The following is a 25,633-nucleotide window of genomic DNA, read 5'->3' on the forward strand; positions in this document are numbered from 1 at the left end:
GCTATATGAGTTATGAAGGCCTGAAGATCTTGTCTAGCAAATCCTGAACAGACATGGGGAAATCCACCATAAATTAGCCCTCTATGTGATTGGCATCTGTCCAAGGTCAATCTGCATTCTTACAATGTTTGGTCCAAACTTTTTTTTTTTCTTTTTTTCATTTAGTATCAAAGGAAGGGAGTTACAAAAGACAGGGAATAGCATGTTCCATTAAGTCCTCAAGGATTTAGGCCTGATCTCAAGGAAGGGGGGGGGGGGGGGTTTCAAACTCCAAAGCAAATTGGTAATTGGTAGTCCTGAGCAATATCAAAAAGACAAGTATCAGATTCAGTAAGATAAACTCCAAAAAAAGCCTAGCCACTCAAGGTATCTAGTTATAAACTGGGAATAAATGCTAATCACCTAAAGATGCTTAATGATTTGTAAATCAGATTGGTTTTCAACTTTGAAGTTTTTCTTTTTGGTGACCAACAACTTTGAGGATTTTACTGTATGTTATCACAGCTATCTGAACATCACAAGTTGAAGGTTCTAAAGAGGTTTTAAAAGGAAATGGGTAAGGACAAGAAGATATCGTTCTCATACACAAGAAAACATACCCAGTAGGTAAGTATGTACATAAGCAAGCTGCCTCATAGCAACCACAGGAAACAGGTTGCTTACCCCCAAAAAATGGTACTTAAGGAGATCGTGATCAGATGGTCATGTAAAAGAAGGAAATGTACATACATAAATACACAAAATCAATGGTCTATGTTCTTGAATTGCACCAAAACATTATGGTCATTGTGGTGAACACAGAAGCTTGTATTCTGCACCATATTCTACAGTGGGTCCAATTAGATGGGCATAACAGAATTGTTCTTTTCTTTCTTCCATCTGTATGTAAGTGAAAAAAAAACCATAATTCCCACAAGATAGTCAGTATCAAAGATGGGTTTATGCTATAGTCCCATTGCCAAAAATCCAACCCTCTTCTTCTTGGAATATGTGCTTAGAGAATTCATGAGTTTGAACCAAGAGAATGGAGTTACCACTTGCTGGGAGAAGAATCTACAGAAAAAATAATTAACAACCTCAGATGATGTTTGATCTCATTATTATGTATTTACACAGAAAAAGAATCTTCTACACGTGAAGTTATATAGACAAAAATGTCCACCACCTCTTTCGCTCATCTTATAGACATGGTCTCTTGCATTTGTCAAAGAACCCTATACAGCATGACATATCGTTATGCAAGTATATTCATTGAATCAATTCGAAGGCTGTTACCCAGTGTTAGTCCCAGTTATCAGGGGTAGACTGGATACAGTCCTAACCTTTGACATTCTTTTTTCTCAAACTCAAAGCCACATTGTCATGCTTTCCAGCCTGAAATTTTACCATTACACCAAGTAAATGGTCCCGGCTATCTGTTCAAGCAATTACCAAGGAAAAAAATAGGAAGGGAAAAACGCGTGGTTACCTGCCCTAATTTTGTAATGAAGTTTTTTTTTTTTTTTTGGCAAGGATCAAAGATGCAGTTGACACATCTCCATCAGCCTCCAGTGCTTGGGCAATGGCAAAGGTCCCATTGTCCTGTTTACATATATAAAACAATTAAGTGGCATAAGAACCTATTGCCTTCTATAAGTGAAAACAACACGCATGATGTGCATACTCCAATTTCATTAAACCCTAGATAAAGAGAAGTTAAAGCTTCATTAATGACTTAAACTATGAGCAAAATAAATTGCACCCTGCAAATAGAAGTATAAACATCAATCAAAGAAACATAGGAGAGAGAAACTATCTAACACCAAATAATGATAATATTTCATTCATATACACCTATATCATCTCCAATTCCTTTGGTGTGCAAATCTAGAGCAGATATGGATGTATTATATTTCAAAATATCTGCTATGAACTATGCACCATTTGCCCTATATGCAGAACATTCAAATCTTTCATTCTCAAAAACCACTGCGATTTTGGATCAATAACAATCAAAAGCTGTGGATTGCCTTACATCAGCCAAATGCCAAGCTTGAGGGTTTCTATCTTTCCATGAAATTCTTTGACTTCATAGTCGGAAGCAAATGCTGGCAGTCTGTAATTTACCTTGTAATGAAGGGTGTTTTAGTAATTATGACATACATCATATGCCATGTATGGGCAAAAATACCCCTGATGCTCAGCCACATCACGCTTCCACAGATCGGAGCTCGTTGTTTGCTTGGACCGGTGATCGACTGACTGGTATCTCTCCTCTCCTCTCCGTGGGGCGTGGATGCATGCACCTGAGTCGACGCCAACAGTGAGGAGAAGAACACAAAGGAAACAGGCGCCGAAAGCATGGGTGCAAGAGATGGGATATTGGGAGGCAGAGATGTCGAAGAAGGCAAAACAGCTTCAAACAGGCGGAGGTGGTTGAAGAGTCGAGAGAGATGGCTCGTGGTTCTGGGCGTTGTACTCCACGCTGTCTATATGCTCAGCATCTTCGACATTTACTTCAAGACACCAATCGTCCACGGCATGGATCCCGTCTCCCCTAGATTCACTGCCCCGGCCAAGCGCCTCGTCCTCCTCGTCGGTAGGTGCCATTTAACTCAAGCATCTGTTCGCGGATTTGTCTTAGAAGTAATTCTCGTTTTTTCTTATCTTATTCTTGTTCTCGTTTCTATGCGTGTTCCGCTCGTCCCAACCTATCGTGACCAAGTGGAATTACAACAGAAATGAATCTGCATCTTCTCGTTATTAATTGCATATAACACATCAGAATGGATTGCAATATATAGTCCAATCTCGTTTCCTGTTTACAGAATTAGCTTGCTAAACCTGGGTTGTTAGATGGACTTTAGTAAGCCAGGATGCTGGTATCTTCATTAGTCGTGTCTCAGGAATCAGGATTTGTTGCTGACACTACTTTAGGTCCAAAATGTGGAATTGCATTCTTACTCTGCTACCTTTGCCATGGTCTTTTGCTAAAGCTAAATTGGTCAAGAACTTGTTATTTCAAGTGCTTGTTGGATTTTATCAGTTCATTATTATTTTCTAGTAATCGTTAAGTAGTGATGTGCTTCGAATGCTTTTGCAGCGGATGGTTTACGTGCTGATAAATTCTTCGAGCCGGATTCGAAAGGACAGTTCAGAGCACCTTTTCTAAGAAATGTTATTAAAGGACAAGGTCGTTGGGGAGTATCCCATGCTCGTCCTCCAACAGAGTCAAGGCCGGGTCATGTCGCAATTATTGCTGGCTTCTATGAGGATCCTAGCGCGGTTACCAAAGGTGTGTCAACAATAGTGCAATTTTATTCATTTTTTTTTTAAATTGCATTTGAGACCAGAAGTTTACCACCTAAAGTGGTTTCATTATAGGAATTTGGTAGAAATTTGAGCAATGCCAGTTCAGGACTTTTTTTTTTTTCAATATTATTGTCACAATAATCCACCTTATGTGATGAACTTATGGGTCGAAAGATGAATACCTGAAGTGAATTTATTTCATTGTTTGGACTACTATAATGTCTTGAACCACTTCGTGAAGTGTGTGCCACCAAATTGTCAGTTTGGTCAGGCTTTACTTTTAGCCTGTATCATCCACACTTATTTTTCAGAGCCTGCTTCAATCACAAACAGCTTTCCCCCATCAGTAAAAGACAACATCAATGCTAATCTGGACGCTAATGATTAGAATTTCAATTGCTTTGTTCTGAATATTTTATGCTAAACATTGTTATTTTTTATTACATCTAACTTGACCATTCACTAAAGATATCTTGTGCATGTGCAGGATGGAAAGCTAATCCAGTTGAATTTGATTCTGTATTTAACCAGAGCCATTATACATTTGCTTTTGGTAGTCCAGATATTGTCCCAATCTTCTGCAGTGCCTTGCCACATAGCAGCTGGAATACATATCCACACGAGTATGAAGACTTTGCAACCGGTTAGGCTTACAAGATCTTAATGCAAACTCTTTTTTTTTTACACATTTTCAATAAATTGTTTTCTAAACTTGACTGCGTGAGCACTAGAAAAGTAACTCAAGTAGCTGTCTCGTGAGAGCTGAAAAGCTAAGATGCTTGTCATAGATAATGTCGTACCTTATCTCATTGACCGTGGTTGTTTTTTAGTCTTTCCCTTTTGTTTCACCTTGTTGTTTTCAACATCTACATGTATTTTTTTTTTATGCCACAAAATATTTCCGTTTCCCTTATCTTTTTCCTTGTTTATTTTAGTCATGTTGCTAAAACACGGTTTGTATCAGTGAAATTTAGTTTTTTGCCTTTTGTTTTTATTTGGAATTTGGGTTTATTTATTATTACCTTTTCTTATCTATATGATTGCAAATATTGTATAGCTATAAGAAGAGAAGGAAGATACAAAAGCCCATAGGTTCTAAAAAAAGGAATCTAGGGCTGCTCACTTTTCCATCTATATGTTTGTAAATATTGCAATGCTATATGAAGAAAATGATGATGCAAAAGCCCCTAGGCTCTAAAGAAAAGAATATAGGGCTGACCAAGCCCAAAGGTAGCAATGGGCTCCCAGTGCACATATATGGCCAAAAAAGGCTATTGCCTTATGTTGGTTCCAGCTATCTGGGGTCTTAGGAGGCGTGAACTGGATATAGACCTAACCTTTTGGAGATTTGAAAGAACCAATCTGCATAATAGAACCTCAGTACAAATCTCTCTCCTTCAAGGAGAGGTGAGAGGAATTGCCAAAAGAGTATTTATGGAATTGGAAGAAAAGGAGAGGTTTAAGAAGGCTAAATCCACTGGTGAGGAGTCTAGCAAATAAGTTTAGGTGGTGGGGCGAGAAAATGAATCTTTTGGAGGAATTGAGGGGGTTCGAGGATGTAAAGGGGGGTGGGGGTGTTGTGTGATGTGTTAGAATGCTCGAGTCAAGGGTATTCTGGTCATTCTTGTGTATCTTCTTGAAAGTGAAAGGTCTATTGTATCTGAATTTAAGTTATATGCCCCATCTTCTATGAGAGACAAAATTGTCTTTCTTGTAACTCTAAGTTTTATGAATAAAATTCAAGTGGGTCGTCTAGGAGAGTGATTTTTCATATTCTCTCTTCTAATATGACCGGACACTTCTTCTCTCCTTCTTCTTTCTCTTTTCTTTCTTCTTTCTTCTTCTCTACTTTGACCTAGAATCAACTAGGGTTTATTCACATGGTATCAGAGCAATAAGGCCTCGTGTTTTCTTGCTTCTGTCTTCTTCCTGGGTTCGCCGCCAGTTTCACAGTAGATTTCATCATCCTACAGCTGACCTGATTGAAGACTCGATAAAGGGATGAAAAGGAGTTGCCGTTTTGAGGGCCTGGAGGTGAGAATGCCTCTGGCCGGTGCTGTGGTGGTCGTTGAAGTGGTATACTAGACCCTCTATTCAGTGTACGAAGAGGGATGGACATATACAGGTATGGACACTGCTGTTGTGTGTTCAGAAATGGACTGTGAATGCTAATTTTTGTGCTTCAAAAGTTAATTGTTGTGGTGCTGGGTGAAACTGATACACATATCAGTCATGTTCCTTGTTTTCTTGCTCGCATGTGTGCTGAAAGAAGAGTAGTAGACTACTGATGTCCACGACAACAGTGGTGTGATGATGGTTGTGTTGCGGTGGCTGACATATCTATGATTCTAAATGCTTAAAAATGAACCCCTAGACCTTGTGTGTAATCAGTTCTGCAGTATGAAGAACAAGTGTTCGATGAAATGATTGAGCAATTTCAGCCGTGGTGTGTTGATGGTAAATGGTTTTGCGGTGTGTAGTCCAAGTGTTTGATGTGTTGACTGAATGATTTCAGCTTTAGAGTGTAGTGTGTAATGTGCAGTTGAAGAAGGTGGAGTTGGTGGTATCATAAGTGAGATAAGTCTTATGAAGATTGTGAGATTATGGTGTATATTCAAAGGTGAAATAATTGAGATGGCTTCATCTGTAGATGTGAATGACAACAAAACCGGCATCATGCTTTCTCCAGATTATCTAAGTGTTCAAATGACATCCATCAAGTTGAATGGTGAGAACTATGTATCATGGGCAAAATCTATGGAGGTGTTCTTGAAGGCTAAGAGGAAAGTAAAACATGTGAGGGAGGAGAAACCTCCCTCTGATTCCCCTGGGTTCAGTGATTGGGAACAAGATGATGCACAGATAATGACATGGCTTTGGAACGGCATGAAACCAAAGATTAGTATGAACTTCATGTTCCTAGATACAACCAAAGAGATCTGCGATCATGCTAAAAAGTTGTACTCTGGACAAGACAACGCAACTAGGTATATCAATTATACCAAGAGTACTTCAATTTGAAGCAAGGAAGTCAAAGCTTAGAAGAGTATTATGCAAGTTTGAAGAACGTCCGCAATGAACTAAATGTGTATCACCCTCTAACATCAGATGTCCAGATCCAACAACAGCAACGTGAACAACTTGATATGACTAGGTTTCTTGTGGGCTTGAAGGCTGAGTATGAGCCTGTCAGAGCAGAGATATTGGGGGGATCAACTCTCCCCTCACTTGAAGAAGTTTTTGGCCGTCTTAAGAGGACATCCATTGAGCCGGTGGAACATTCTTCATTCTCTGATAGATCTGGTTTGGTAGTGACTAAAGGGAGTGTCCGTGGAAGTAGAAGTGGTGGTGGCAACAATGGCCCTCCAAGCAACCGTGGTGGACACATGTTTAACCGGGCTAGTGGACTGGAGGCCGAGAGTCAGGGGGAGGCCGTGGAAAATGAAGGAGTAATGCTTAGAGAAAATGTACACATTGTGGCTTAGAGGGGCACATAGTTAATTTCTGCTATAATTTGCGTGGTCCACCCAACACTTGGGGCTAATCATGCTACATCTAAGTGTAGTAGCACAATTACTGAAACCAGCAAACTGCCCAACCCCCTCCACACCCGCTTATGCTTTTGGGCAGGAAATGATGAGTGTACCACGGGCAATAAATGAGCAGTTCCTTCAAACAGCTTAGCAGAACACAACTACACTTGCCCATTCAGGTATGACTTGTTTAGCTTCCAAAGCCTCACCCTGGATCATTGATTCCAGAGCCTCGGACCATATGTCTGGGACCCTTGATGTATTTTCTTCCCTTTCTCGCTCCTCCACATCTCAGACAGTTACACTTGCTAATGGTTCTACATCTCCTATTTGTGGTGTTGGTGATGTTGATCTCTCCTCCTTGTTTTTAGCATTTGTTTTATATGTTCCTAAGTTCCCTTTTAACCTTATGTCTATTAGCAGATTAACCAAGTCCCTTAATTGTTCTGTAACCTTCTATCATTCTTCTTGTGTGTTTCAAGATCTCAAGACGAGGAAGAAGATTGGTGGAGGGCATGAAGCAGGTGGTTTGTATTACCTTGATGGTGGTGGCCCCCCAGTGGCTTTTCAGTCGTCTCTTACTTCTCTCCAATGGCACTACAGACTTGGTCATCCCTCTCTCAATGCTTTGAAGCTGCTAGTTCATTCATTGAGTCATCTTTTATCATTAGATTGTGAGTCATGTCAGTTGGGAAAACATCATTGAGTCTCATTTAGTCCAAGAATTGATAGTCTGTCTCAAGTTCTTTTGCTTTAGTTCATTCTGATGTATGGGGTCCAGTTAAAGTGATGTCATATAATGGGTTTAAGTATTTTGTAATCTTTGTTGATGACTTTTCAAGGATGACATGGATCTATCTTATGAAAGACCGTAGTGAGTTGTTCTCTATTTTTCAGAAATTTAATGCTGAAATACGCACTCAATTTGGTGTTCATATGAAAATACTTCGCTCCGGTAATGCCAAAGAATACATCTCCTCACCATTTCAGCAATACCTAGAACATCATGGAATAATTCATCAAACTTCTTGTGCCTACACCCCGCAATAAAACGGTGTAGCTGAACGGAAAAATAGACATCTTCTTGAAACTACTTGGTCCTTGATGATTGATATGCATGTCCCAAAGCATATCTGGAGTGTTGTTGTTCTTACATCCTGTTTTCTGATAAATCGGATGCCCATGTCAATCATTGGAAGTCAATCCCCTTTCTCCATGTTGTTTCCCATTTTGTCTCCATTTCCTCTCACCCCAAGAGTCTTTGGCTGTGTTTGTTTTGTTCAACACTTGGGGCCTGGAGTAGACAAGCTAGATGCTCGAGCTACGAAGTGTGTGTTTCTTGGCTACTTGAGGACTCAGAAAGGGTATAAGTGTTATAACCCAAAATTTCATAAATCGTTTGTGTGCTCTGATGTCACATTCTTTGAATCAGTTTCTTTTTTCTTAGATGCCGGGGTCTCTTCTTCTCCCTCTGTGGTTCCTCTTCCTGTACCGGTTGTGGACCCTCTTCCCATAGATCCCATTCCTTTTGCAGATGCTTATCATATGCCTGTTCCTACAGAGAGGCTGCCAATTACTCAAGTGTATACCTGCAGAAGTGCTTCGGCCCCTCCTCCACTTCAGCACCTGTCGACAGATCCTGCTACTGCTCCTTCTCCCTCAGATCTTGATCTCCCTATTGCTTTGCGAAAAGGTAAACGTACTTGTACTTCTCATCCCATTTCAGACTATGTTTCCACTGCTCACCTTTCTGCTTTTCATTACAAGTTTATATCATTACTCTCATTGGTTCCCATTCCCAAGACTATACAGGAAGCCCTTACCTCCCCAGGGTGGCGGCAAGCCATGGAAGAAGAACTCTCTGCTCTACAACATAATCACACGTGGGAACTCACCACCCTTCCTCCTGGTAAACACACTGTTGGGTGTAAATGGGTCTATACAGTGAAGCATCTTCCTGATGGCAGTGTGGAACGATTGAATGCACGGTTAGTGGCCAAGGGCTATTCTCAGTTATATGGTGTGGACTATATGGAGACACTCTCTCCTATGGCTAAAATTGGTTCAGTTCGGGTGTTGATCTCATTAGCTGCTATGTATGATTGGCCTCTCGTACAACTTGACATAAAAAATGCCTTCCTACATGGTGATCTTGTTGAGGAGTGTATATGGAGCAACCACCAGGGTTTGTTGCTCAGGGGGAGGCTGATAAGGTGTGCAGGCTCAAAAAGGCAATCTATTGACTGAAACAATCTCCATGCGCATGGTTTGGCAGGTTCAGTGAAGTGGTGAAGGCCTTTGGGATGAAACAGTGTCAAGTTGATCATTCTGTGTTCAATTATAACTCAAAGGATGGGAAAATCTTGCTAGTCGTGTATGTGGATGATATTGTCATAACTGGAAGTGACAACAATGGAATTGACAGGCTGAAAAAATTCTTACAGGGCCACTTTAATACGAAAGATCTAGGGAAGCTTAAGTATTTCCTAGGAATAGAGGTTGCGAGGTCAAAACAGGGGATCAACCTATGTCAGAGAAAATATGTTCTTGATCTACTTGGAGAAACAGGGTTGTTAGGTGCTAAACCAATAGAGACTCCTATGGAACTCAATGCCAAGTTAAGTGTGGATGCAAGAGAAGAGTTTGATGATCCTGGAAGATACAGAAGGTTGGTGGGAAAGTTGAACTATCTGACCATTACCCGACCAAATATATCTTTTGCTGTGAGTGTGGTGAGTCAGTTTATGCAACATTGCCAGGTTCCTCACTGGGAAGCTATTCTGAGAATTGTTAGGTACCTAAAGGGTGCTCCAGGTCGTGGTTTGTTATACCAAAAGGGAGGAACTCTTGAAATAGTAGGGTACATAGATGCTGACTGGGCTGGCTCTATATCAGACAGGAGGTCAACCACAGGGTATTGTACTTTCCTGGGTGGCAATCTTGTAACTTGGAAGAGCAAGAAGCAAATAGTGGTGGAAAGAAGTAGTGCAGAAGCAGAGTATAGGGCTATGACCCATACCACATGTGAACTAGTATGGCCGAAGAACTTACTATAGTTTCATGGGTTTCTCAATTGACAAACCCATGAAACTATATTGTGATAACCAAGCTACTGTTCACATCTCATCCAATCCCGTCTTCCATGAAAGAACTAAACATATTGAGGTGGATTGTCACTTTGTGAGAGAGAAAGTGATAAGTGGGGTAATAACTACATCTCATGTGAGCTCAGGAAATCAGTGGGTAGATCTCTTCACAAAAGGATTGTCTCGGGGAAGAATAGATTACATTTGTAACAAGCTGGGACTATATGATATATACTCTCCAGCTTGAGGGGGAGTGTTAGAATGCTCGAGTCAGGGGTATTTTGGTCATCTGGTGTATTTTCTTGAAAGTGAAAGGTCTATTGTATCTGAGTTTAAGTTGTGTGTCCCATCTTCTATGAGGGACAAAATTGTCTTTCTTGTAACTCTAAGTTTTATGAATAAAATTCAAGTGGGTCGGCTAGGAGAGTGATTTTTCATATTCTCTCTTCTAGTTTGGCCGAACACTCTTCTTCTCTCCTTCTTCTTCTTTCTCTTTTCTTTCTTCTTTCCTCTCCTCTACTTTGACCTAGAATCAGCTAGGAAGATACACCATAGGTTCTAAAAAAAGGAATCTAGGGCTGCTCACTTTCCCATCTATATGTTTGTAAATATTGCAATGCTATATGAAGAAAATGATGATGCAAAAGCCCCTAGGCTCTAAAGAAAAGAATATAGGGCTGACCAAGCCCAAAGGTAGCAATGGGCTCCCAGTGCACATATATGGCCAAAAAAGGCTATTACCTTATGTTGGTTCCAGCTATCTGGGATCTTAGGAGGCGTGAACTAGATATAGACCTAACCTTTTGGAGATTTGAAAGAACCAATCTGCATAATAGAACCTCAGTACAAATCTCTCTCCTTCAAGGAGAGGTGAGAGGAATTGCCAAAAGATGTTTATGGAATTGGAAGAAAAGGAGAGGTTTAAGGAGGCTAAATCCACTGGTGAGGAGTCCAGCAAATAAGTTCAGGTGGTGGGGCGAGAAAATGAATCTTTTGGAGGAATTGAGGGGGTTCGAGGATGTAAAGGGGGGTGGGGGTGCTGTGTGATGCATGTTTTGATGTTTTTTGGGGGTTCTCTCTGGAGTTTTTTTATTAGTAGCCTAGGTATTATAGGGGTTTGTGTTCTGATTATAGCTGTTGGTGTCGGCTTGGACCAGGGCTTTGGTAGGGGTGTGAGTGCTTTGAGGTTGTTATTTGTTTCCTTTATGGACTTTATTTTCTTTGTTGGGTGGAATTGGTGTCTTGAGAGGACTTTAGATGTGGGTGTTTTTTTTTATCTTTGTTTGTAGGTTATTTCTTATCACCTGTTGTATCTCCTTCATTTTTCTTTTAATGATTATTTTTTTATTACATAAAACCAAATCTCTTTCTCTCTCTCTCTCTCTCTCTCTCCCCTTTAAGCCCTCTCGGCCTCTCTCTGGCAATATCATAAGTTCTTGAATCATCACCATCACCATCATCATCATCATCATCCAAGCCCTATCCCAACTATATGGGGTTGACTACATGAATCCTGTTTTGCCATTTCATTCTGCTTAATGCCATATCCATTGTTAAATTATGATCATTTTAAATCATTTCTTATTACTTCAACCCATGGCCATTTTGCTCTATTCCTAGCTTTTCTAGCCCCTTCAACTTGCAACTTGCAAGTTCTTTAATACCAATAAAAAATTATTATTTGTTTGAATGGTGAATCTCCACACTGAACATAAAAAGTGTTTACTAGTGCCAAGGATCTTGCCTCTCTGATCTGAAATCTGCTAAATTTTATGCACAGTAGTAGTCTCTTGTGCCTTGGTATTTGGGCCAGCCTAGTCAAGTTGGTATGACTGGGTTCTACTTCTATGGGTGCATTTTTTTTATTGTTAACTATACCAAATTTTATGGTTGCTTGTTGTTTCTTAACCAGCCCACTATTGTGTCCTTGAGTCCCCTTCTATTATCAAATTTCTAAAATTCAGTAGCTTACCCAAGTATTAACCCTTTCTTTGGTTGGTTGCACAGCCTTAACCCTTGTTACAGTGCAAGCAATTCTGCTCTATTGGAGTCACCAATTCTTATTGGTCTTGAAAACAACAAGGGTATTGCTTAATTGCTGTCCCTGAACACTCACTCTATACTGAAGTTGCCCAATTTGAAGAATTTCAACTACATCAAGCTTGGTATTATTCAAGATTTAACAATGCTTAACTAACCCAGCCCAAGTTGCATACCTTTTAGTTCTATGGTATAGTTCGGATCACCTGGTCTGGTTGAGGTGCTCTCCTATCAAAAAGAAAAAAAAAAGAGGCTATGCTCCAAAATAACAAACCAAACTCCACACCTATCCAATCACTGTCAATCTGGGTTCTCTAGTATAATAAGCCTCTCAAGTGCTACTGTAGTGAGAAGGGTGATTGAAGCCCATGTAGGAGGGAATGAATCTCAGCCATCACCAAATTGCCAAACCCCAAGGACCTAAATGAGCTAGCAACTCCATTCCTCTCAATTCAACTAAGCCTTATCCCAACTATATTTGGGTGTAGGAGGAGTTTTCTAGAACCATCTAGTTGCATTAAGTCACTTCTTACTATTGTTTTGGGTGTGTCAACTCTCCATATGCCGAGACCATCTTAATTAACTTACTTTTGTTTTCTATTTCTGGAGCTATATCTTAAAAGGCCATTACCCAATGTTGGTCCCAGCTATATGGGTCTTGGGTCTTGGGATGTGTGTTAAAGTGCTAATTCCTGGTATAGACACATTGCAACTAGAAATCCTCTCACCTCTCTTCAACATTTGATAGAGGCATTACTTCTTTACTGTCTTTAAAAACACCTCAAATTCTTGATGCCTTCAGTTTTCTTGTGGAGCACCTGTCAAAGTCAAGTTTTTAACAGCAATAAGAAATGCCTCTTGAAAATCAGCCACTGTCCAAATTGTGTTAGAGAATTCTATGATACTCTAGTCTCTCATCAAAAGACTGATTGAGATGCCTCTGGAAGCTTCCAACCCATCCTAATAGATGACTCTAAAGGTAACCACTCATGCTACCTCCTCATGAGTTATGCTGTATGGAAAAAATTGGATTTCTTTCCTATAAAATCTCTCATTGCAGCATGCAATGAGCATATCCACATGATTTTTCCCCTAATATTGAAAGACCACTAGCTGCCAACTCCAAAAGAGATGTTGGATGTCCTCAGAAAGGAACAGTTGATGCCAAGGTGAGAAAGTTAAGTAGCCCTAGATTTTAAAGATGCTCTTATTTTGGATGCACAACTAGTTCACCAATTCTCCATATTCAAGACATACGATGTGTGTGTGTGAGGACTGAGGATATAACCTTGTGTCTTGTTTCCTTTGTAGCTATTTACAGGTATTAAATATCCTATTCCTATGAGATTCCACATTATTTTTTTTTTTTTTGCCTTTTTTGAGAGGTAGGAGTGGAGGAATAACCTTTTACAACACCTTATAAGCAAAGAGGAAGAGACCCCACCTCCAGAAAAGAGGGATGTGAACAAACATAAGGCGAGAAAATTCCATTAGTCTTTAAAACCTAGATTCCAGGCTTTAGATGCAACTTGCTCCTCCCAACTCTATCCTTGGCAAGGCCATTTGTCAATAAGTTGGTCAACAATGGGACTTGTGTGAGCAAGATCTTCACTCTAGGTGCCAACGATTGATAAGAGTAAAAAAAATTTCTCACCAATTCTACTTGATCAAGTTCTACTTGTGATTATAATACCATGGTTCAAGGTGGGGCTGTTCATAATATATTGTAAACCGACCAAACCAACCAAACTGAACCAACTCGACCCAACATGGTCAGTTCTAAAATGCAGTTGGTCTGTTTTAGTTTAAAAAATGGTAGAACCCGACAATTCGGTTCAGCTGCGGTTTTTGACCTTGTATAATCCGACTTCAAACTGATCTGAACCGATGGAAAAGCTTTCATGTATATGTAAAATGTTAAAAAAAAAGCATAATGATTTTGGTCTTTTCTTAGTTTGACAGCCACTACATTCCATGTCCAATCCATTTGCCTATATTGACACGTTAGTAAATCTGGCAAGAGACATCATGTTTTACAAAGTAATAGAAAAATTTTAGAAAAATATTAATATACCTATTTTGACAGACTTTTGACATGACTGACTGACATGCAGATGTAGGTATAGCCTGCATAGCTATAGGCTGGTAATAATTGTAGGCATAGCCGTTAAAGGTTGGGCCAATCAACAATTGACCTTTTCAAATAAACATTAATTACGGTTTGCTTTAATTAAAACCGATTAAATCGATTTCAGGTAAAATGAAAAAGGAAGTCGTTTTTCTTTAGTTGTTGATAATTTTCGGTTGCTCTTAAGGATAACCCGACTTTTTCGGTTCGATTGATAATATTAAGTAAAACCGAACTGAATCAACCTGTGAACAGCCCTAGTTCAAGGTATCAATACCCTTGATATGCAAATTTTGTGTATTGAGAGTTTCAGCTCAATAAAACAATTTTTTTTTAATATTTTGGTCTAACAATTTGACAAGAGACTTGTCACATAATATATTAGTGTTTTAACAAGTCAAAATCTTATTACTCTTTATAATACCCATATCAATGGCCCTAAGATACCTACAATACGCCCGATACAGGGCGTATCATATTGATACTTCGAACTTTGTATAATACATTCATGATTAGCTGTAGAGATGCAATTAATTTCCTATATGTTGTTGCATCCTTTTGGTTCTCCTTCTCAATTGTCTCCAAGTGATCAATCCCATGCCATAATGATTTTAGGGTGGAGAAGTAGACTGATACTAGTTTCTCCCCCTGTTTAAGATTGTTCATCTCACGTTTCAACTCATAGGCTCTAACAACATTAAGGGGATTAGAGTAAGTTTCCTCACTATTATCCCAAATCTCCTTAGCTGTTTTTGCCCAAAGGTAATTTCTGCTAATATGAGGCTGCATAGAATTGGACAACCAAGTCATAACAAGATAGTTTTCTTGAACCCACTTACCATGTGATGGATCTTCCTTTGCTGGTTTTTTAGTGTCTCCTGTCACACATCCTAGCTTTCCTCTTCCTCCAACAACCATGATGACTGATTGGGCCCACTTCAAATAATTTGTTCCATCAAATTTTACTGTGGTAATCTGAAAAGAATTGCTGTCTACAACATTTCCAGCCCCCACAAGCAATGATTTAAAAGGCACGCCTAGGCGCACAGGCGAGGCGCATTTCAGGGTACGCGCCTCGCTTAGGCCTAGGCACAACCCTTTCAAAAGGCGCACGCCTGGTGCACCTAGGCATGCACCTTTTGAAAATTTGACGCTTTTTTGCTTTTTTTGAACATAGCAGCTGGGTTGGGGGCTCCGCCCCTGAACCCCCGTGCCACGCCCCTCGAGGCAACTCAAATAAGTCCACGTTAGGTCTTAAATTCTTAGTTTTCACACAAAAAATAATGATTTTATAGTTTTAATTGCTTTTTAATAAGACATTTTATTAGGATGAATGAATGGACAACATTACTAAATTGAGGGTTCTCAGAGCTTCGGTGAGCGAGCGAAGTAATATATTTTACACTACATTAGCTACTTGAAGTAATGCAATTGAGTGAAAAAAGAGATTAGAGGTTTTCCATGCTTGAAAATGTTTTATATGCTTGATTTTATTTTTAAATTCTCATTTGAATATGCTTTACATCTTATGTTTATGTATTTTAATTTTAGATAATAGGTTTTTTAAAACATTATTTTAAATTTTAAGTTTATATTTTTTATTTATATTATGTTTAATATTTTTTGAATTTTCTGACATTTTTTTTTAATTTTTTAGCATTTTTTTTTTGTAATTTTGCACCTTGCTTCAAAAAGGTGTGCACCTTGCATTGTGCCTTAGGCGCAATTTGACCCCTGCGCCTTTTTTGCACCTTGTACTTTTAAAACACTGCCCACAAGTCCTTCCCCATGTGATTTGGATTCATTTCCAGTTGTCTCTATGCTGAACACACCTCAACTGATTCACAAGCTAAGAGAAAACTGCACAATTCCACTCCTTTTCACACAAATTAGTCCCTTCAAGAGCTGTTCAGCAATAGCTCACAAACCTTTTTTTGAAGGATAAAAAGAAAATTTCATTAAAATAATAAAAAAATACTGATTATAGATGACAGCAGGTGTTGAGACAACACCCAGAGCAACACTAACCAAGTACCACAAAAAAAAAAAAAGAAAAGAAAAGAAAAATGAGGAGAGAAACACATTCTCCAAAGATCTTCCAGCAGAATTGAAATTCCTGATCCAAACCTTCTTCCTGACTGCCACCATCCTAACTTTTGCCAAATGCTGGCACCCCAACATTTGATCTTCTACTCCAAAATCTTCTTCCTCACCGTCACCATCCTCATTTCTTGCCTCTCCTCCTACTATGCATTTCTTTAGCCTCTCCTTCTTCTTACTCCTTTCAAAAGCTTCAAATGCATATTTAGCAAATTCCTCACCGTTCCAAAAGAGCAATCCTAAACTCTTGCCAACATTGATATTTCTTGTAGCTCAACTCTCAATCTCCACTGGACTTCCTTTTTCTCCCCTGATGATTGGAAAAGCCTTGTCAGATTTCTTATCTTCCAAACTTCCGCCCTCCTTCTCAATGCCCTTTTCTCAGGAACCCCAACTGTAAGAAGCACCCCCCATCCAACACTTCTGAGCCCTTCCTCTTGACTGTCTCCTTGGTCAAATCTGACTCCTTGGTTCCAGCAACAGCCCACAAACCTTTTCCAGGAAACTAAAGAAATGGAATAACAGATGAAATGCTGGTTGAAAAACAGTAGTTGATCACTCTCCAGAGGAAATCCTAGAATCAGCCCTGGAGAAAGTCAAACTGATAATCTCTCCCTCTAGAGGATTCTAAAATACTTTAATAGGTGTTGATCTCAATAATAATGGGAAATCTACCCAAGAAAGCCTGAGCGCCACTTTTAAACCCTAAACCTCACACTGACCTGTTTTCTCCAACTCTTGGTCGCTGGGCAATCTCCAAGATCTCACACCTGGGCACCTCCTGTAGTCTCCAATGACATCCAAGATCAGGTGATGAAAGCTGTAGACTCCAGCCCTAGAGAATTCTCATGTAGCTGGGTGGATCAAGTTCACATGAGGACCCTACTTGATCCTAAACCTGCTCTGATACCAATTTGGCCATAACCAGTGGTAACCACTAATCAGACCCGTTTTAGTAAGAAAAACAGCAAAAAAAAAAAAAAAAAAAAGAGAGAAAGCAGAGAAGGAGAAGAGAGAGGATAGAGAGAGTGAGAAAAAAAAAGGTGTAGAATCTTGTGGTCCTGCCACCCCAATGACTGCTCTTTATATTAATCAAATAAAAAGAGATATGAAGACAGGAATACCCCTTTCGCCTATATGGAAGAAAGAAACAATAAAGAAGCAATAATAACTAACAGCAAAACAATAACAAATAACTGGGACCACAAATTAATTAGCTGTATCTCTACAATTATAATACCATGGTTCAAAGTATCAATACTCTCAATGTGTAAATTTTGTGTATTGAGAGTTTCAGCTCAACAAAACTATTATTTTTTTTAATATTTTGGTCTAACAATTTGACAAAAGACCTGTCACATAATATATTAGTTATTTTAAAAGTCAAAATCTTATTCTCTTGCAAAACAAGGAATATGATAGTGAGGATTCAATGGGTAAGAAGATCGGCTAATGAGATGGCTGATTCTCTTGCAAAACAAGGGGCTAACAGGGATTCTCTGTTCTGGGCAGCTTTGTGATGGTGTATAATCTCTCCACTATTGGTTACTTGTATCTCATGTAGTGCTGATTTATTCTTAAAGAGTGAGGCTGCACCTCGAGCCTCTCTCTGGGCTTATTTGTAACAGATTTTTCTTTTGAGTAATGAATTACATTTCAATTATAAAAAGTCAAAATCTTATAACTCTTCATAATACCCATATCAGTGGCCCTGACATACCTACAATATGCCTGATACGGGGCATATTATATTGATATTTTGAACTCTGTATAGTACATGCATGATTTATGGATTGAATAGCTTTAGTGAAGGAAAAAGTATTGGGTAAAATTTCGTCAGTGTTGGGAAAGGAATGAATGGTTTTCTTTGGCGATTCTGGTGTCTAATGTTTAGTGGTTGTTTTGTTTGCCATCCCTTTTATGTTGAATTTTATACTTTCTATCACACTGATTTTCCAGTAGCAAAACTTTTCACTTAAAGAAAAAAATGCAGGTTCAGGAATCAGGAGACTGTCATCTTTGTAAATGCCATGGATATTATTTTTGATGCATTACATATTGATTTTCCCCCATACAGATGCATCTTTTTTGGATCAATGGTCCTTTGATCAGCTCCAGGAACTTCTAAATAGGTCTGAGGGTGATCCAAGAGTGAAGCAGTTACTTATGCAGGATAATGTGGTTATATTTCTGCACCTACTTGGTTGTGATTCGAATGGTCATGCACATCGGCCCTATTCATCCATCTATCTAAATAATGTAAGGGTTGTTGATCGTATTGCAGAAGGTGTATATAATCTTTTAGAAGGTTATTTCAAGGACAACCAAACAGCTTATATTTTTACAGCTGATCATGGAATGAGTGACAAAGGTTTGAAAAACTTTGGCATCTTTTCTAAGTTCAACTTTGGACTGTTTTTGAATTTAACCTTTTATGCAAGCCTCATTCTTTGATCTGCATAGCTCTTAATCGTGCTATACTTCTATCTTAGTTGTCAATGGTTTCTGTGATCTATGTCCATAGTTGAGGGGACATTATGTAACTGATGTTATAGTGCATCTAACAGTGCAGAAGTAACAGGAAATTGCATGAAAGCAAGCATAGTTTTCGAGGCATCTAGGCAATTCTGGGCGACACTGGGGTGCCTAGTCACCTAGTCGCCTAGGCAATAAAAATTTTATAATATAAAAAACTGACTTTTGGCTTGTTTCCTAGTTTTATATACCATTCAGCATGTATGCTAATTGAAAAAATAGCATTTCTCTTCATTAAGAACATTAAGTTTCCTCAAAAAATGTGGCAAATCATCACATCTAAAGGATAGATTTAATTTCATTATTTTCAAAAATAATACTACTATAATAAGTATTTAATAGAGCAAATTCATATTAATTAACAGCTAAAGAAGGTTATTAACTTTAGCTGAAGCGTTGGAAGTCTAAAAATGTGCATCATAATTCTGACTACAACAATCAGGAAATGCTGAAGCATTGGAAGTCTTCATATCAATATCCATAAGCTATTTATCAAGAAAATACATTACTTGCTCTTTTTGTTTTATTTGGTTTTTTAACATACAATTTCATTAGCTACTTCTGCATGCTTCTTATTGTCCGATGCCATTTTGCCTTTGTTACAATTATAACCTTCTAGGTTATCAGTCACTGTGCATTGAAAAATTCTGACATGGTCATAATTTGTTTTATACTTATACTGATAGGAAGTCATGGAGATGGGCATCCTACAAACACTGATACCCCTCTTGTAGCTTGGGGAGCAGGTGTTAAGCATCCCAAACAGTTATCCCACAGTAGCCATCTTGATACTGGTTTTCGTTTTGTTGATGAGCATATGCATAACATGCCTACACCTATTGAATGGGGCCTCAGCAGCATAGAACGGGTGGATGTTAATCAAGCTGATATAGCACCACTAATGGTTTTACCATCTATAATCTCTTTATTTTGGTTCTTTATTTCTAGCTTATTTGTATAGAAAATTAATTTGCTTTATTTACCTTGAACTTCATTGTTCTGATAGGCCCTTGAAATTTTGGCAGTCAACTCTTCTTGGTTTGCCATGTCCTGTGAACTCAGTTGGAAATTTACCATTGGGTTACATTAATTTGAGCGAGGTTAGTTTTATATACTTTCACTGTATATACTGTTTGCATTACTTAAAGAGTCTTGTAGTTATGCCATGTGTATTTATTGTTAGATTTTTCACTCATATGCCATGCTTTGGTTTGGTTAAATATCAATCTAAGCAGTAAAGTTGCAATGAAACTTTGTCTGTTCTTTATCCAGGCAGATGAAGTTGAAGCAGTGCTGGCTAACACAAAACAAGTTCTAAATCAGTTCCTTCGCAAGTCCCGTATCCTTTGCACATATTAATAAAATAAACATTTTGAGAAGAGGGATCAATCTCCCTCCAACTCCTTCAACTGGCTGAGATATTGTTTTCTTAAAGCTTTTGAGCATTTTCTTCCTTTTAATTTGCAAAGAAATTTTAATTTATGTGCATTGAGGAAGTTATTGCTTTGGTTTTTAATGGGGAAAGCAGAAATAGTTCTGAATAACTTAGCTTGCTTTTGTTCTCTGCAAAAGAAGTTAAAACATATTTAACATAGAAATCATCTTTGCATCCATTCCAAGTTGTACATATCATATTTCCTTGTTTGGCCTAAATTTCTTGGTCATTCTTTGCTTTGGTCCTGATGCCCCATGCCCACTATTTATCTTTTTTGATTTATAATTGATCAAGAGGATTTATTATCTTAGGGAAAGAGTCAGAAGTAGATATTGATCAAAAAAAAAAAAAAAGAGTCAGAAGTAGAAATTTCAGGTGTTCTCATAAGAAAAGAAGCCTAACCCATGAGCTTCCATATGGAGGCAAACAAAATGGTAGTGCATCTCATACAACAAGAAATCTAACTTGGGAGGAATCCCCCCTGTCATAACTAATACTGACAGTTAAAATTTTCAGCCCAGAAAAACCATAAAAAAACTGGGACTGAAAATTCATTAGGCAACTGATTACACTGTTAAGTCTGGTCTGTGTCTTGTAACTGTTTTCCTTTTTATAATTAATTTCAATTTTATTAGAACAATCAATATATATACAGAAGTACAAGGCAAACCCAGGAGAGGTGTGAGTTTCACCTGTCATAATAGAAACAACACATATTAGGAGTTACAATTAAGCCCAATATAACTTATTCCTATTGACCCCTTCCTTGGCTAGAGCATCAGCCAACCCATTAGCCAACTTCTCCCACTGAACACTCATTGTCATATTACTGCTTAACCATTTAATCTTCTTAATTTTGTCCCTATATGCCCAAATAAGAGTCCCCGGCTTCTGTATCCATCCCATTAGCCCTAGTTGAATCCCCTATACCCACTAGACCTGAGAACAATGTAATAATTGTTTCTAAAAATCCCTCCTATTCCTGAGAGGCCAAGATTGCCAAGGCTGCTCCCATCAAAATTTAACTTGGTGAAATCTTCAGTTGGAGGTGACTGAGGAACACATTGCAGCTTCTTTCTTGAAGAGCTCCTTGCCACCTCACGCCAGTTTCTCCAAATATCATCTATGGATAGATGTGAGAAGGTATCCATCATTCTAACTGAGTATATCATTAGAGGTAGAAGCCAAATTCATCAACCTCACTACGGGCAAGCAGAACACTGTAGTACATCTCATGCAACGGGAAACTGGAAAACAAATAGGTAGCATCCTCCCTATCCCAAACCCCAACCCTAATCACCGACCATTATCTTTCTCTGCCTTAGATACTTCTTGACCAGAAGAAACTTGGCCATTGTGCTTGATGCAAATACATGGAGGATGGTGGGAGGGATTCCTCTTTGTTTTTCTTTGTTATATACTTTATATTCACAAATCTTGGAAATAAAGCAGAGGGAGTGAGGGAGGGACTTGTTTTGTTTTCTTCTTGTTGTCTTGACAATAGCAGAAATGAAACAATCAAACTCACTACATTTCAAGCCCTTCAAACCATTGGAAAATTATTCCTCTGTTTTAGATCAAATTGAAGATCTGATATCAATTAAGAACTATGGTTCTGCAATGGAGTTATCACTAAATCTCAGAAGCTTGTCACTCGAAGGACTTCATTATTTTCAAACCTATGATTGGTTGATGCTGATGACCACAGTTACTCTTGGATATATTGGTTGGATGATCTATGTAATTATCCATGTGCTGCAATCTTATACTTCTCTGCCAGAGAATCTTTATAGGAAGAAAAACCAAGCATTTCACTTGAAGAAAGATAATACAAAGGTAAGCGTTTTATCAGAAAAACATGACACCTCTATGTATAACAAAAAGCTCTTTTTTGTTGCAGTTATCTATTTGTCAGAATGAACAAGCTTATTTGAATTTCTAAATGATTCACCTTATAATTTGTCTCTGAAAATGGTACATTATTATATTTACAGATGGTGACCTCATACTTTGGATATTCTTTCAGCAACACCTTTGTTTAGTTGGTTTTGGGTCTGGTATGTGTCTATGCCAGATTCATCCAGTTTCAAATTGCTGGGATGAGTACTCAGCTAAGATATGCCACCAAACAGTGACATTGAGATATAACACATTGAACAATAAACATCTTACTTGCAGGCTTGCAGCCAGGACATGGGTTTAAATCAATGTTGTCAGATACAGACCAGACAAAAACTATAAAGCTCGATTGGTCATGGTTTTACAAGTTTTAACTGCTGGTTAGATCATTCAGCTCATAAGAACAATTAAAAAAACAGGTTATGTATTTATACAGTCCACCCTCCCAACTCCCAAGATGTCTAGGATCAACATTGGGTAATGGCCTTATTTGATAGAGGTTGATCTCTAGGTCCTCATACCTAGGCAGAAAAATCTTCAAACCGCCTGAAAAAAAATCAGGCCATACTGATTAATATAAATCAATTTGTTAGATTTTTCAATCCACCATATAACTCCTGATCTAATTCATATGGTTTCTAGAAATTGTGCTTATGAAAGAAGACCAAAATAGCAACTGTATGATGGGATATAAGAGGAGAAGAGAAGAAGAAACCATGCAACCATCAGGTAAGGGTACAACTTGGGTGGGCTTCGGTTGAGAGTTTGTTAAAATTTGAATGGGCCCATCCCAGAAGCCTGAGCCTGAAATTGTGTAAAGTTTTCAAATCAGGTGCCTGACTTGCACTGCTACCATCGGCTGCCCTCTTTATATTTAAATTTTGGGTTACATAACACAATAAAAAGATAGTTCTACCCCCTCATAAGAAACGAAAAGACATAACCCAAGGTAAAAATGGAACCTGGTGATACTTGAACATAAACTGATTTATTCTCAACAGGCCCCCATTCAATATAAGCTCTACATGGTTAAAGAGAGAAAACCGTGTATATCCATGTGCATGTTTATCTTATATTCTCTATACATCAAAATTAGAATTAATAATAATGTCAGCCCAGTGTCTAAAAATGGTCATGTGTGAAGGGCTCAAACTTCATAAGAACCAAAATCCATCTAACCAGAACTCTCTTCATCTTGATATGATGTCTGGGGAATTAGACTTCTGCCCATTGAATATGTGGAAATTCCTCTTCTTCCAAAGACCCCTGCAAACTGCAAAAGCAAGGAGATTCCACAAAATGGATCCTCTTGCTATAATCAAGATGGAAAGGTCTTTAGGTAGTGCCCAACTTCTTATGGAAAGTTGCAGAAAATAAACCAGATCAGAAAACAGTTGCTGCAATAAGTGAGCTACTGGCTTCTTCACATCACTTAAGCAGCATCTGTTTTCAAGTGATCAAAGAGAGGATCTTATTGAGGGTTTGCTGATAAAAAAATATCTTATTGAGGGTTGATATGGTGGAGTCATAAAACATGATACATGTAGCCAACTCTAAATAGGTAGGATAAGATTTTATTTAGTTCCACCAAGGTAATGAACTGTATTTAGTAACTTAGATGAATACCGTTATGTTACCCAGACATCACTTGTGGAATTCAACTTAACAAAACAGATGCAACTAAGCCATTTTTTTCCTTTTGATTGGTAAGCCATGCCTTTTGTTTTAGTCCCTTTATTTAAGGGCAATATTGTATTTTGGATTTTATTCTTAAGGAACACAACGTCATATACAAACATGGAAGGTTTTAGGTTTTCAATCATGTTATTCTGTTTCATCTTTTCTGCTCAATGTCCATGACATTTTGTTGTAGTCTTGCAAAAGTCTTCTCCCTTTCGGTTAAAAAAGGCCCTCCCATCAATCATATCTCAATTCCAAGGGGCCTTCATCCAAGATAGACAAATATCACATCAAATACTCATTACCAATGAGTTTGTGGAGGATTTCAAGATAGTAGGAAGGAAGGGCATTGTGTGTAAGAGAGCCTATGACTTGGTGGACTGGGAATTCTTAATTGAAGCATTAAGGAAGTGTGGTTTTGGAGCAAGATAGTGTAAATGGATTAAAGGATGCCTACAATCTTCTGACTTCTCAGTGTTGGTAAATGATGCAGTCAAAGATTTCTTTGGTGCCCTAAGAGAACTGAGACAAGGGGACCCTTTATCCCCTTTCCTCTTCACCATTTTAGCTGAGGTATTTAGCAGATTGATCTCGAAGGCAGAGGAGATAAATAGTCGTACAAGATTGCAACTGGTCTTAGGTTTTGAACAGAAACTAAAAGAAGAGAAGAGAAGAGAGAAGGAGAGAGAATTCTGAGAAAAGAGAGAGTGGTTGTGTTAGAAACAGCCACCCCACTCTTAAATTTATATACATAGTATCATAATTGTAAAAGGACTGACTTGCTTACATGGCAAGATAACTTATTGCTTATATGGCAAGATAATAAGATAAGATAAAGTTGAAATAGACTAATCCTAATCATAACTAATTGCTGACATACAAACATAGTGGGGACCACACTAGTGGGTCCACATTAGTATTCTCTACACTCCCCCTCAAGTTGGGAATAGATATTTGTCATTCCCAACTTGCATAGATCTGCCTCTAACTTTTTCCTTGAAATAGCCTTGGTGAGGTCTGCAAGCTGCATGTCGGAGGTGATGTACGGAAGACATACTTCTTGAGATGTAACCCTTTCTCTAATAAAATGTCGGTCCACTTCAATATGCTTAGTTGTGTCGTGTTGTACCTGATTATGTGCTATATTAATGGCAGCCTGATTATCATAGTACAACATTAAGGGCTTCTCATAAACAATATCCAACTTCTCAAATAATGATCTCAACCATAGAATCTCAGCCAGACCATTTGCCATGGACCTATGTTCAGCTTCAGCACTGGAACGAGAAACAATGTTTTGTATCTTACTCCTCCAAGAGACAAGATTACCTCCTATAAAAGCACAATATCCAGAGGTAGATCTTCTATCATCAACACATCCAACCCGATTAACATCTGTGTAAACTTCTATTTTCATGTGATCATTATTCTTAAACAAAATGCCTCTGCCTGGGCACCTCTTCAACTCTACCAATATCCTTTCAACTGCAAGGAGGTGAGTAGTTCTAGGAAAGTGCATATACTGACTAACAACACTGACTGCATAACTGGTGTCGGGTCATGTGAGACAAAGATAAAGAAGTTTTTCAACTAACCGTTGGAACATAGCTTTATCTTCAAGAGGCTCTCCACCCTCAACACTGATCTTGTGGTGTTGTTCAATAGGTGTGTTAGCAGGCTTAACACCTAACTTTCCGGTTTCTTCCAACAAGTCAAGAACATACTTTCTTTGAGAAACAAAAATCTCATGCTTGGATCTAGCTACCTCAATACCCAAGAAGTATCGTAGCTCTCCCTGATCTTTCACCTTAAGGGACTAAATCTCACTATTATCACTCCCTGTTACTACAATATCATCCACATATACAATAAGCAAGGTTAAGGAAAAATCCACTCTCTTAATAAA

The 25,633-nt window shown here is 38.5% G+C and overlaps 1 protein-coding gene and 1 long non-coding RNA gene across 6 annotated transcripts in view; one reads left to right on the forward strand and one right to left on the reverse strand.

The window, feature by feature from the left end:
- Positions 1-737: 737 nt before the first annotated feature.
- LOC148854010 (uncharacterized) lies at positions 738-2,128 on the reverse strand. Of its 3 annotated transcripts, XR_016094851.1 has the most exons (4): positions 1,834-1,971; positions 1,469-1,581; positions 1,166-1,374; positions 738-1,053 (listed from the first exon to the last, which is right to left on the reverse strand). It is a non-coding gene; the product is annotated as an uncharacterized LOC148854010 (long non-coding RNA). The 3 variants fall into 3 exon arrangements; XR_016094850.1 differs by lacking the exons at positions 738-1,053; positions 1,834-1,971 and adding an exon at positions 2,015-2,128 and having other exon boundaries at positions 1,066-1,374; XR_016094848.1 differs by lacking the exon at positions 738-1,053 and having other exon boundaries at positions 1,066-1,374; positions 1,834-2,037.
- The window catches only part of LOC148854011 (sulfatase and phosphatidylinositolglycan class N domain-containing protein), a 45,868-nt gene continuing 22,213 nt past the window's right edge, over positions 1,979-25,633 (forward strand). Inside the window, exons 1-8 of one of the 3 annotated variants that reach the window (XM_088941114.1) lie at positions 1,979-2,578; positions 3,083-3,274; positions 3,779-3,934; positions 18,256-18,549; positions 19,400-19,617; positions 19,739-19,813; positions 19,986-20,052; positions 21,656-21,984. In XM_088941114.1, the coding sequence (XP_088797240.1) occupies positions 2,341-2,578; positions 3,083-3,274; positions 3,779-3,934; positions 18,256-18,549; positions 19,400-19,617; positions 19,739-19,813; positions 19,986-20,052; positions 21,656-21,984 (1,569 nt within the window). In that variant the 5' untranslated portion in view covers positions 1,979-2,340. Of the gene's footprint in view, positions 2,579-3,082; positions 3,275-3,778; positions 3,935-18,171; positions 18,550-19,399; positions 19,618-19,738; positions 19,814-19,985; positions 20,053-21,655; positions 21,985-25,633 lie in introns of those variants that run through there. The other 2 variants (XR_016094847.1, XM_088941115.1) reach the window with 2 other exon arrangements.

Source organism: Nelumbo lutea, chromosome 4 (assembly GCF_056320005.1).
Source record: "Nelumbo lutea isolate HS-2025 chromosome 4, American lotus-T2T, whole genome shotgun sequence".
In the NCBI taxonomy this organism is placed as follows: domain Eukaryota; kingdom Viridiplantae; phylum Streptophyta; class Magnoliopsida; order Proteales; family Nelumbonaceae; genus Nelumbo; species Nelumbo lutea.